This window comes from Callithrix jacchus, chromosome 11 (genome assembly GCF_049354715.1).
Source record: "Callithrix jacchus isolate 240 chromosome 11, calJac240_pri, whole genome shotgun sequence".
Classification (NCBI taxonomy): domain Eukaryota; kingdom Metazoa; phylum Chordata; class Mammalia; order Primates; family Cebidae; genus Callithrix; species Callithrix jacchus.
In genome coordinates, this window is record NC_133512.1 from 54,958,680 (window position 1) to 54,970,754 (window position 12,075).

Sequence of the window (12,075 nt, forward strand, 5' to 3'; positions counted from 1 at the left end):
TCCCAGTTGTCTCTTTTTGAAAATTTCAAGAGAGCACAGAAGATGATAGGAGCATATATATATAAAATAAATTTAACAAATGTATGTTTTGTATAGCTTTCTTTTCTCTTTTTCTTTTTTTTTGAGATAGAGTTTTGCTCTCGTTGCCCAGGCTGGAGTGCAGTGGTGCTATGTCAGCTCTCTGCAACCTCCACCTCCCAGGTTCAAGCAATTCTCCTGCCTCAGCCTCCCAAGTAGCTGGGATTACAGGTGCCTACCACCATGCTTAGCTAATTATTTTGTATTTTTAGTAGAGATGGGTTTTCAGCATGTTGGCCAGGCTGGTTTTGAACTCCTGACCTCAGGAGAGCTGCCTGCCTTGACCTCCCAAAGTGCTGGGATTGCAGGCGTGAGCTACCATGTCCAGCAAATATTTCAATTCTTAGCTAAAGCGGTAGGATGATGCTTCTTCTGTAAATAGGATTCTGAGGAATCCTTGAACACCTTAGAACAACACTTCTGACATCATACTACCTCAGCACCCAGTAAGTTGTTAGAAAAGTCATAAAGAATACTCCAAATATGGACTATGGAATCCCTTTGCTTTACTGGAATGGGAGTAGCGGACTCACTTGAGCAAGCTGAGGGCCATCAGCTTCTTTGACGCACCCACTCTTCCTTTTTTCTAGTTTTGGGTCCTATGGGTTTGAAGCAGTCACTTAGTCCCTCTGGGTTCAATTTTGTCATCTGTAAAATTGACTGAACTCTCCTGAAGAGCAAATGCAAACAAACTCTGTTAGTAATTGTCAGGAATCCTGGGTTGAGTGGGAAGCAGAGGCCATACGCATGTAGGAAGTAATATGATCTATCTCTTTATAAATAAATATATTTGGCATGTTCAGACAGGATGACATACAAAACTCTTTTCAGTGTAGCATTCTATGACGCTAAGCTTATTGGTCACCAATTAACAGCGGTTTGCTACCTCTTTCCAATTGACATTTTTAAAAAACACACATGAAATCACATAAAAATCAAGATGTTTTGTTCCAGTTTGGAAAAATTAAAAGTAAAGGGTTTCAGTTGGAAACAAAATCTCATGAAGAAACTCATCTGATTTTGTAGAAGATTCAAGTAATGGTTTCCTCTCCTACTTCATGTAAAGAAAAGTGGCCATATCTCTTAGAGAAATGAGGTTCACAAAGACACTGTAATGCCTTCCCAGTGATGAATTCCACAGCCAAGGAAGGCATGGACTACCTGTGACTGAAACAAAAACAATAGCTGCCGGCTGCCGAATGAATGGCCTGCAGTACTTTGATGTTGAGTGAATTCAAAGGTGAAGGGCAGACTACTGAGAAAAGCTTTGATTCAAAGCCAAGATTCATAAAGTTGTATTGGTTAAAATACAAGGTAAATCTTAGAAAAACAAAAACAGGTTGTGTAACTGGCTGGATATTCATATCTCTTAGAATATTTCTCTACAGTAATTATCTGGTTTAATAATTAACTTTCAATTTGACTGTATTAACAACATGTTAAAAAATAAATTAGAAAGGAATCCATAAATATATCAGGCTATGCAAAGCTTGAAATGAGTTCTTTTGATGCAGACAGCAAGTGAGATTTACCTATTGTAATCAGTTCATGTGTATAGAGTCTCAAAAGAGTTTTTAGATGTTAAAACTGTAAAATATGAGACAAGAAGTATTATTTTTGTCAGTACTTAACATTTTCAATTATCAAGGATGATCATACCTAGTTGCTTAGTCAACAATTTATTTTAAAAGGTACAGAAGATAGGTGGCTATTCAGTACTCTCTTTATAGCCTAAACATATCTTAAAACCTTAATCATTCTTATTCAAAACATCTTTTTAGATAATACTTATTGTTAAGGCAATATTTAAACTAATTTCAAATTACTTAAACAACTAATTTCCCAGCTGTTAAATATATACTATCATATTTAAGTAATTTAAACTCAGTTAAAACACTTTTTCAATGCTTCCCCATGAATAGTTTCCATCCTCAAACTCTTCATGTGAGAAGCAAATTGACAAAATTGAAGTGCTTTTAGAAATAGGCTTTAATTGCTTATTAAGAAGTTACTTATTAATTACATTGTGTTACAGTATTCTTAGGCTGATTTAGTGATAGCTAAGGGCAATATATAATTTAATCCATAGATCTCTTTGTTTAAATTATGCAGTATATTTCTCACATATTGAATATGTAAGTAATTATTTTATACAATCTATTCAATCCATTTTTTATTGGATAGTTCATAGTTATGTAATATATGGGTTGAATTAAGACTTTCAATTGTACACCTATTTATTTGTGAATGTGTTTTATGAGAGTTTCTGTTGCCATCACCTTAAGTAATGGCTCTCTCCCAATTATAGTAAGGTCATCTATTTAGAAGTGTACTGCATCAACCAAGAACAAGGAAATATGCCACAAAACGGTCTTTCGGCAGCCAAAATAGATGCTACAAATGCAGGCTCCTGTTTTACATCTAGCAGAACCCTATGTGTGTTAAACAGCACGTATTTGCTTTTACTTTAATGTGAAACCCTACCTAATTTGGTAGTCTGGTTTCTAAACCTGCAGCTGATTAATAACAGCAAATTAGAGGGGATAGAGAAGCTTCTATGGGAAACATACTGATAGCAATGAGAAATGACAGCTGACAACTTGCCTACAAAAGAGAAAATAGAAAATCTATAAAACACACAACTTTAAGAAACATTAGCAGACCAGGACCCACAGTGTGATCAGTAAATGACAAGGCAACCAGACAGTTCTTAAGGGTATCACCCTATACTAGAGCAGAGTACGATAATTGATGTACAAAATGATGATCTTATACCATCACGGAAAAGGGTCGACTGCAGAGTACTTCAGAAAAATTAGCTCTGTGGAACAATTCATTGCATGGGGTTCTGGTAAACAGATTTTACAATATCCTTGTAAACCTTAAAAATTAGAAAATAATGATATAAATGGATCTTTTAAAATGATTAATTTATTGATAAGGCAACCATAAGGGAAACCTAAACATACAGGGTACCTAATAAAAGTCACCTGGACATATATATTGATGATACTTTTTGACTTTCTTCTCAAAGATTTCAGAAGAGAGATGGCTTTAAGATTTAAAACTAGCTCGAACTTGCAGGGTCTAATACTTAGTGGTTATTTTATCTTTATAGCCATGTAATTTTTCTTGGTGATGCAGAAAAAGGGCTGGCAAGTGTTCTCTGGACATTTTTGTAGCGAAGGGGCTGTGTGTGTGCCTGTGCTTATTAATATGCCATTAAGAATAATCATTGTGAGAATTGTGAAGTTATATGCTGTGGATTCATTAGCAACATACCACCATGATACTTTCAAAATTTAATGTTTACTAAATACATTGAAACTAGCTTTGAAGGTAATTGTAAGTAAGCACACACAAGCAAACCCTTATATTTTCATCATGGAGAGAGAAAGTTTCCATTGGACTATTAATAAAGGAAGACAAGACATTGTTTAGCTAGCATGAGGTTCCTTTTTTTTTTTGTGCTACTATCATGGTCTGTTATTTGACTCTGGGCTCTGTGTGCTGTCACATAATATAGAGTTGTTGCAATGGCTGCAGATTCTATACCCTGTGAATGAAACATACAGATAACAGTTTTGTGAGCAAGGTTTTGTTAACACGGTGATAACAGACATTGGAGCTATGTTTAGGGAGAGTGAGATAATGATCCCATCTACTTGCTTATGTACTCCTTTGGCTCTTTCTACTCAGATATATAATTATTACTTAAAAAATTCTATTCCTTATGACTACCTGTCTTCAGAAGTTTTTAATCTTTGTTAATCTAGCAATCCTTGCTGTTTGGAAATGATGTTTTTGACCTCTTGTGGGTTGGACTTTTGGTTTGTTTTTCCCATTAATGATGATAGAATTGCATGGATTTAGCAACCCATAGGTTTCAAGTTTCATTTGTATCTAGTGGCATATGTTTGCAGAGGTAATGGATTTGCAGCCATAGAAGATTGCAAAACCATGCAATACACAGAGAGGCCAGACCCTGTGACCTTGGCTTGATTAGCATGGCACTGTACGTACGCATGTATATTTCAGAGATTATTACATATTAGTGTTGTGGATTCTTAGCATGTTTAAATTTGATTTTCAAAACTTGCTCTTAAGGAAAACAACGTGCTTTAAGCTTATAGTTTGTGAGTACTGCCTAGGCATTTCTGAGTGCAACATGTGTTAACTGTTAGTAATAGCTTCTGTGGGTGTTGGAGCAGACCCCATCAGCATTATTTATATAGCTCATGTTTAGAACAAGAACCTATAGCTTCGAATTCTCTGTGTCATGTGTTGTTTTTGAAACGAAACATAGGTGTAAATACTGCCCAAATCGCCTCTGTTGAAGAGTTATTTGTTTTGCAAGTAACAAATGGGAAAGGGAAAGGCAAAGGGCACTGCTCTAAAATGTTGTGTGGGTGCCTGTAATTTAAACTGATGCTACAGAAAGGAAGTATTATTTTTACAAACAAAACATAGTGGCTTAGTCATTTTCCATTTCTAGATGATGAATGTGTCATACATCTGTATCATGTTTTTCTCAAAGTGAATGGCATACTATTCTTAAAGTGAAGCAGCCTTTACTGTGGAGTTGCCAAGGTAACTGACCAGCAAGTATGCAGTTCAGCAGATTGCTGAAAGGCAATTGAGTACACATGAATAAAGAAATGTGCTTGTCATCTTCAAACCCAGGAGGGCCATCGTAGATGTGTCTTGGCTCTGTAGATTGCAGAAATATTTTTTGCAAAAGCAGAAACTGAGATGTTCTATGCAAGTTCTTGAAGTGAGATGATATGGAGTGGCAGGTACCCTTTCTTTAATGGTTCCACTTCAGGACATGTGGAGGGCAATGTAGAAAATTGAATCATTTCAGTATTATTTAATATGAACAGCCTTTCATTTTGCTTTGTAAGCTAGCTTTTACCACCTTATAGCAGCAAATACTAAGGGAGACTCTTTGTTTAGAATGTCAGTGAAGGATGATAATCTACAGGATGCTACTCTTTAAATGTTATATAGATTTAGTTCACTAATAGAAAAAAATTTGTGTTTGCCTCTGCCATACTTTGTATTATGATGCACTCATCCATTCCATAGGCATTGATACAATTATTCAAATACACTAGACTCTCTTCTAGCTGCAGGAAAATGGCAAGGTAAATAAAACTAAGTGCTATACTTTGAGGTATTTTTACTCTCTAGAAAGAATAATTTAGATAATTGGATAAACTCTAAAGAGATTCCTTTAGATTATTTGAAATGTTCTCTGATTTAGATGTAGGATTGGGATCCAGAACTTAAACACTTTGATATAGAGTGAAATGACTTTTTAGCAGGAGTTCAAAACTCTCCCTATTTGACTCTTCTTTTCTTCCCAGTTTTGCCTCCTCCTACCTTAAATCTACCCCAGGATCCAGCATTACTGGCTTAATTCCCTTTCCTGAAAGGCCCCCACAGTATTCAGTATTGTACTTACATGTATGTTTACTACTGAAATGCCCAAATTCCACATCTCTGAGTTTCGGAATCCTACTACTGTAGTACTTTAAGAGCCATGTTGGATTCCACTTCTTCCATAAATCTTTTCCAGATCTGTCCAACCTTAATTGCTCCTCCCGTATTTCCAGGTGTTGCCAAAGCAGTTTTACCTCTGGGATAATACCAAATTAGGTGGATGCTGGTCTCCCAAACCTGATGGTGAACTCCTAGAAAGCAGTGGCAGGGTTGCTTTCATCTTCATATTCCTCATAGCACCTCACTTTCAGGGTACATTGTCGTATCAAACTGGTAAAAAAACAAAGTATAAAATTCTCATCTTTACTATTTTTCTGTGATTCATCCATTCTTGTTTTGGGGACTGGGATTATTCCTGCTGGTAAATACATTGTTCTTGAGTAGAAGTTGGGTACTGTAAATGCCACAAGAAAAATCACTTATGAATACTAGTACAAAACAACTCAGGAAAGAATAGGTCTCTCTACATACCTAGTTTAAACATAACCTGTAGCTTCCTTCCCTCTGTTACTCAGCCTTTGATGTTGTGTTTTTAGGAGTAAAGCTGTAGAGTCACAAAGGTACAAGCCAAATATCTTAGCTCAGTTCCCCCTTTTTTGGTGGCCATCTACAGAACTGCAGGGATACGTTTTCACAGATAAAGAAACGTTTTTTGGAGTTTTTATTTTTGTGCTGAAAAATGTAATGTCAGTGATCTTGCTATCCAAGGCTTTTAGTTAAGTTTTGAGCTTGGAGTGAGCAGCTTTGGGGTTCTTAAGGTTAATTATCATATTTACAGATCCACCAATGACTTGAAAGAACTGGCTGAGAGGGTTTATCTATCTAAAAATTACAGCCACTAGCCAATCAGGAAAATAAAAGCCCAAAAGAGATTGTAGAAGTGATGAGAGTAATGGCAATAATATGTTAGTGGAGAAGATGCTAGCAGAGCAAAAACAATAGGTGGAAACTAATCAAAACAATTGGCCATTTTAATGTACTCACATGATAAGTCTTAAGTAACTGGTAAATCATGAAATTTGCTCATTTCACTTAAATAAATTATTTGGCCTGAATTTTATTATGTAATTGTTATTGCTTATTTAGGATGCAGAAAAAGCATCCAGTGCATTTTTATAAGTATTCATGAAAGCCACATTACATGTATTGATAGTGTTATATAGTCTGACATGTTTTATCTAGAAAACAATTAGTACAGTATGAATTCTTACTACTTAAAAATTGTTCTATGTACTTTGCTTTAAAGAAAAGGAAAGAAGAAAAAAAATCTGTAGCAATTATGTAGCTGGTCAGTTCTCATGATATATTTTGTTGATAATAACATCCAAGTAAAAAGAAATTACCAAAATGATATGATGTCTTCATTATTTTGTCTATGTGCCTAATTTTGTCTATATAGTGTTTGAAAAGGCTCTAAACACAAATCAGAAGAATTTTTTCCCATTTTGTCCTGAAATCACTTCCATTTAAAACAATTGTTATTAACAATTTCGTTGCATGTTGCTTCAGTTTTCCCAGAAATGTCTACATAGTGAGGACCCCTCTTTATAAACGGTGTAAGCTGAAATATCAAGGGAATATCTTATTATTTGTCTTTCTGTTTGTTTTCAGTGTACACTATTTTCTGCAAGGTACACTCCGATCGGAATGTATATCCATCAGCAGGTGTCCTCTTTGTTCATGTTTTGGAAAGAGAATATTTTAAGGGGGAATTTCCACCTTACCCCAAACCTGGTATGTTCTTTGTAAGGAAAAAAAAAAGTAGTTAACTTACTAAATTTTTTGTTTAATTTGCATAATCCAGACAATATATGATAAAATATCATTAACATTATTTCAAATGATCTGAATATGTGATAAATTGTAGGAGATTTCTCATTTTCAGATTAGACATTTAATGACAGACAAATTTATTTTTGAATTTTAAAGAAAGTGTATTTCTGGATTTTCAGTCTTGAGTGTTATGTCTCTGAAAAGTGATCTACCTATATTCATGGAAATAATTATAGCTGTAAACTTATAATTTTCCATATTAAGACCTAGTTCTCACATAGCACACTGATTTTTGGAAAACTATACATATGCTGTAGAGGAGAATAAAAACGGCTCTAGGTAAGAATTTTTAAAAAGCTTTTATAATAGGAGTAATTTTGTATAACTTCATAATATTATGGAGATTACTTTTTCCTTTTAAGTGATAATAATTATGAAGTCTTATTTAATTCACTATTGGTTTAAATATGTTATTTTAAATGATCATAAATGTCATCAGGTTAATGAAGATACACAAAGAATAGCAAGAGAAGACATATTATTATAACTCTTTCTTAAGTAGCAAATAAAAACGTATTTTTTGAAAATTATATTGTGTAAGAATATGTTTTTAGCATTAGAATTGATATAACTATTCTTTTTAAATATTACATGATGAATACTGTACCTGAAAACTCTCTTACAATATAGTTAGCCATGTGCATAATGGTATTCAAGAAGAAGAGGTAGTCTTTTCATCAATTATTTTTAAAAAATGTTTTCTTATGAGGCATCCCACGTTTGCAAAACTATATGGCTCAACCTTCTGAGAAGCAACTCTAACATTCTGAAAGAAAAGCATGTAGTTAAGAGCATAGTTTCTGGAGTCAGCCAGGATTAAATGCTATTACAGTTTCACCATTTACTATGACCATGGAGAAGTAACTTAATGTGGAAAATTACATATTCCAACAATAAAATTAGGGCTAATAGTAGTAGTAGGTTCATAGGTATGTGTGAAAATAGATGAAATAGGGCTTGTAAAACATTTAACACAGGGCCAGGGATTTGCTAATAAATGATGCTGTCATTGCTTGTTATTAATAAATGTTGTCATTAGTACACTTGTTATGGATTTGTAACATCTTTTTCATCCTATCCTCCAGTATTTTAAAATTGCATTATTTTTGTTTTGATGATACTTTTAAATTTTGGAATATATTTACTTCTCATATGATAGTGTTCAGAGTTTGATGAATGGAGTATTTCTCAAAAGAATGAGTACATCAGCATGATTAGGGAATTTTCATGAAAGATAGCTGTCTCACTGGCAGAACTATCTCACTGTTAGGTGACCAAAAATATATGTCCAAGAAAATTGTATTAATCCACTTTCTTTGTTGCATCAGATTTTGAGACAAATAAACAACCAAAAGGATTTTTTTTAATGTGGGGCCCTAATCTAAATTCCCAGATGGGTTTTGTATGTGTGTATATAGTTAGCTACAAATGTAAGAAAAGAATTTTAGAGTGTTTTGATTGAAACTACCAAAGCAACATGTGTGAAAATAACTGTCTTATGTCTTAATTCTCTGTTTCTTATCTAGGCGAGATCAGTAATGATCCCATAACATTTAATACAAATTTAATGGGTTACCCAGACCGACCTGGATGGCTTCGATATATCCAAAGGACACCATATAGTGATGGAGTCCTATATGGGTCTCCAACAGCTGAAAATGTGGGAAAACCAACAATCATTGAGGTAATTTATACCTGGAAAGAGCAAAACTGTGTGTGTGCGTGTGTGTGGTGTGTGTGTGTGTGTGTGTGTGTGTGTGTGGTAATTTGGTTTTAAGTGTTGAAATTAAAGTTCTCTGATTGTGGTTTTTAATATTTTGTGCATGGAAGCACAGTAGATAACATTTAGAAATGTGCCATTCTTTTCTGTTTTTAAAGTTTTTGTCTCAGCTTTCATATTAAAAATGACAAACTAAATTGGTAAAAAAATTATATTTAAAAGAAATAGTTATTATATGAATTCTATTTGAGAAAATAATTGTAGACTTGATATACTTATTTGCTCTGTATTTCGAATTGAAGTTTTATGTTCATTGAAACATAACCATTCAACAGACATCTTATATACCCCTACTATGTGCCAAGCATTGTCATAGGTGCTTAGGGTTAGAATGATAAGTAACAGGTGAGTCTTGCCATGTCTTACCATTCAGGGGTTGGAGGACTGGGATGCAAACAATACTTAGCCAACACAATAATAACTGCTATAGTAAGAAGGGGCTGTTTGACACAGAGTTGTAAGAAGGTAAAGAATTTACTTCACAAAGTAGAATGAGGGCCATCTTGGACAGAGGAAATAACACATCAAAATCTTGGAAGTATAAGAAAAGCTACATGGTCTCAGAGAACTATAAGTGTGGCTGGAATAAGATGTACCCCAGTAGGCAAATGATGGGAATGGGAGATGTTGATGTTGGTAGGGGCAGATCTTTGAGGGTTCTGTAAGCCATCCTGATGTGTTTAGCCTTTATTCTAGAAGTGATGGTGATGTTACTATTCATCAGGTCTTCACCAGCACCTAGAATCATACCTGGGAGATATTATAAATTAAAACAGCAACAACAAAAGAGTTGTTACATTGAATCTTTAGTGGGAATTCATATAATACTTAAAAAAATGAATAGATGTAAAAGCTAAAAGTGGCTCACTATTGTACCCCCAAAAATAAGAATTATAATGTCAATTAATGACAGGAGAGTCCTACCATAGTTTTAGGTCTTGATGTCCCGAGAAACTTAGATTCTAATTTAACTGTCCAATCCCATAAGGATTTACTGGTGGTGACCAGGGCAACAGCATAGAAACTGCCAGTGGAATTGCTAGGAGCTTGTACAAGTCCCAGATGACATGTTGTCTATCAGTTACAAACTTTCAGAGGATTACATCCTATGGGTCTTTCCCTGACGTTTTAGTCAGCCGTGAACTGTGGATATGAGCTTCCACATTGGCCACTGATTTGGAATTGAAGTTTGAATTAACTGTTCAGTGATTTTTATCTATAAATCTTATTCCTTAAGGCAGTGTAGCTGTAAGATAGAAATGTACTTAGAAGAAGCAAGTTAGTTTGAACTATTGTCAAATTAATTTTTAAAAATATTAAGTAAAAGCTATAAAAGAAATACGTAAATGCAGTTTACCACATTATCAGATTAAAGAAGGAGAAACAACATAATTGCCTTAATAGTTCCGAAAAAGTGTTTACTACCTATTCATGATAAGAAAAAATAGCTCTTAGCAAACTAGGAATAGAATATACTTCCTTAATTTGCCAGATTTTACCAAAAGTAATAACGAACATCATTCTTTATAGTAAAATGTTAGAGAAATTTCATTTAAATTCAGGAACAAAACAAGAATGACTCTGTTTATTATAGAACATATTGGAAGTCTGAGCTAGTACAGTAAAGAAAGAAAAAGAAATTAAATTCATAAGGATTAAAAAGAAGAAATGGAAACCATCAATGATATAAATAGTCTATAGAATATTAAGAATCTTAAGAAAGGCTAGCAGTGAACTATGGGATCAATATGTTGTTACGTTTCTATACATGAATAGCCAGTATTGAGAAAACACACGTTTTTAAAAAATATTACTTTTATAGCAGCAAAAATGTTGAGGAACTAGGAATAAATATAACAGAATATATGCCAGGTCTCAAATCTAGGTAGATTAAGGATTACATGTAAAATGCAAAATTTTAAACAATTATGTAAAATGTAGAAAAATCTCTTTCTGACCTATAGATAGGGAAGGATTTCTTAAGACCTAAATATTTTTATTTAAGAGAAAAAAATTGATCAATTTAACTATATGCAATTTGTGTCTGTTCATCAACCATTAAACCAGAGCATGATTTAAAATGACAAGTCACAAACTGGGAAAAGATATTTTCAATACATATAGCTGACTAAGAGTATCTAAAATGAAAACTAAATCCTGCAATTAAATAAGAAACAGATACTTCACTAAAGAGGAGACACAAATGCCAATAAACTTAAGTAGCATACTCTTATGGGTAATGAAGAATATTCAGATTGAGATCACAATGAAAATTTTGCCATCAGTAAAATTTATTGCAGATGGATGTGGGAGTTGGCATAACGATTTTGGAAAGCAGTACTGAATATCTCATATAGTTGAGCATCCCTGTACCTCATGATCTGGCAGTCCTACTTCTAGCAATATGTCCCAAAGAAGTACTTGTGAATGGCCCTCCTGGAGACACGTACAATCATGCTCATCAAGCAACATTTATATAGCACAACACTGGAAAGCCACAAAACAATAGAGATCCAAAAGTCTATCAGTAAGAGAATGTGTTAATCTTGGTCTATTCACAACAGTGAATGTTCAGAGCAACAATGAACTTAAGCTTGCCCAGCAATATGGATAAATGTTTTAAACACAATGTTTAATTTAAAAGAAAGTACTAGAAGACTACATATAATAGCTTGCCATTTTGGTAGAACTCAAAAACAAGCATCTAAACCATATGCTTTAAGCATTCACGTAATTATAATAAAACTGTATCTTAAATAAATGGATTATTAAACACCAAATCCAAAATGACTACTTCTGGTTGGGGAGAGGCAAGGGCTTAGGCTAAGAGAGAAATACATATACGGAGGTGGTTTCATAAGAGTTCATTATGAGTGCAT

The 12,075-nt window shown here is 33.9% G+C and overlaps 2 protein-coding genes across 13 annotated transcripts in view; one reads left to right on the top strand and one right to left on the bottom strand.

The window, feature by feature from the left end:
• SGCE (sarcoglycan epsilon) overlaps nucleotides 1-12,075 on the top strand; it is a 75,938-nt gene that overhangs the window by 19,442 nt on the left and 44,421 nt on the right. For 8 of the 12 annotated variants that reach the window (XM_009002419.5, XM_009002421.5, XM_009002420.5 and 5 more), the window contains 2 exons: nucleotides 7,195-7,317; nucleotides 8,943-9,100. In XM_009002419.5, the coding sequence (XP_009000667.1) occupies nucleotides 7,195-7,317; nucleotides 8,943-9,100 (281 nt within the window). The remainder of the gene's footprint in view (nucleotides 1-7,194; nucleotides 7,318-8,942; nucleotides 9,101-12,075) is intronic. The other 4 variants (XM_009002424.5, XM_002751592.6, XM_035253857.3 and 1 more) reach the window with 1 other exon arrangement.
• The window catches only part of CASD1 (CAS1 domain sialic acid O acetyltransferase 1), a 135,905-nt gene continuing 127,364 nt past the window's right edge, over nucleotides 3,535-12,075 (bottom strand). The window contains exons 19-20 of the transcript XR_013523942.1: nucleotides 8,024-8,182; nucleotides 3,535-5,853 (exon numbers count right to left, since the gene is read on the bottom strand). The gene's annotated coding sequence lies outside the window, so the exon portion shown is untranslated. The remainder of the gene's footprint in view (nucleotides 5,854-8,023; nucleotides 8,183-12,075) is intronic.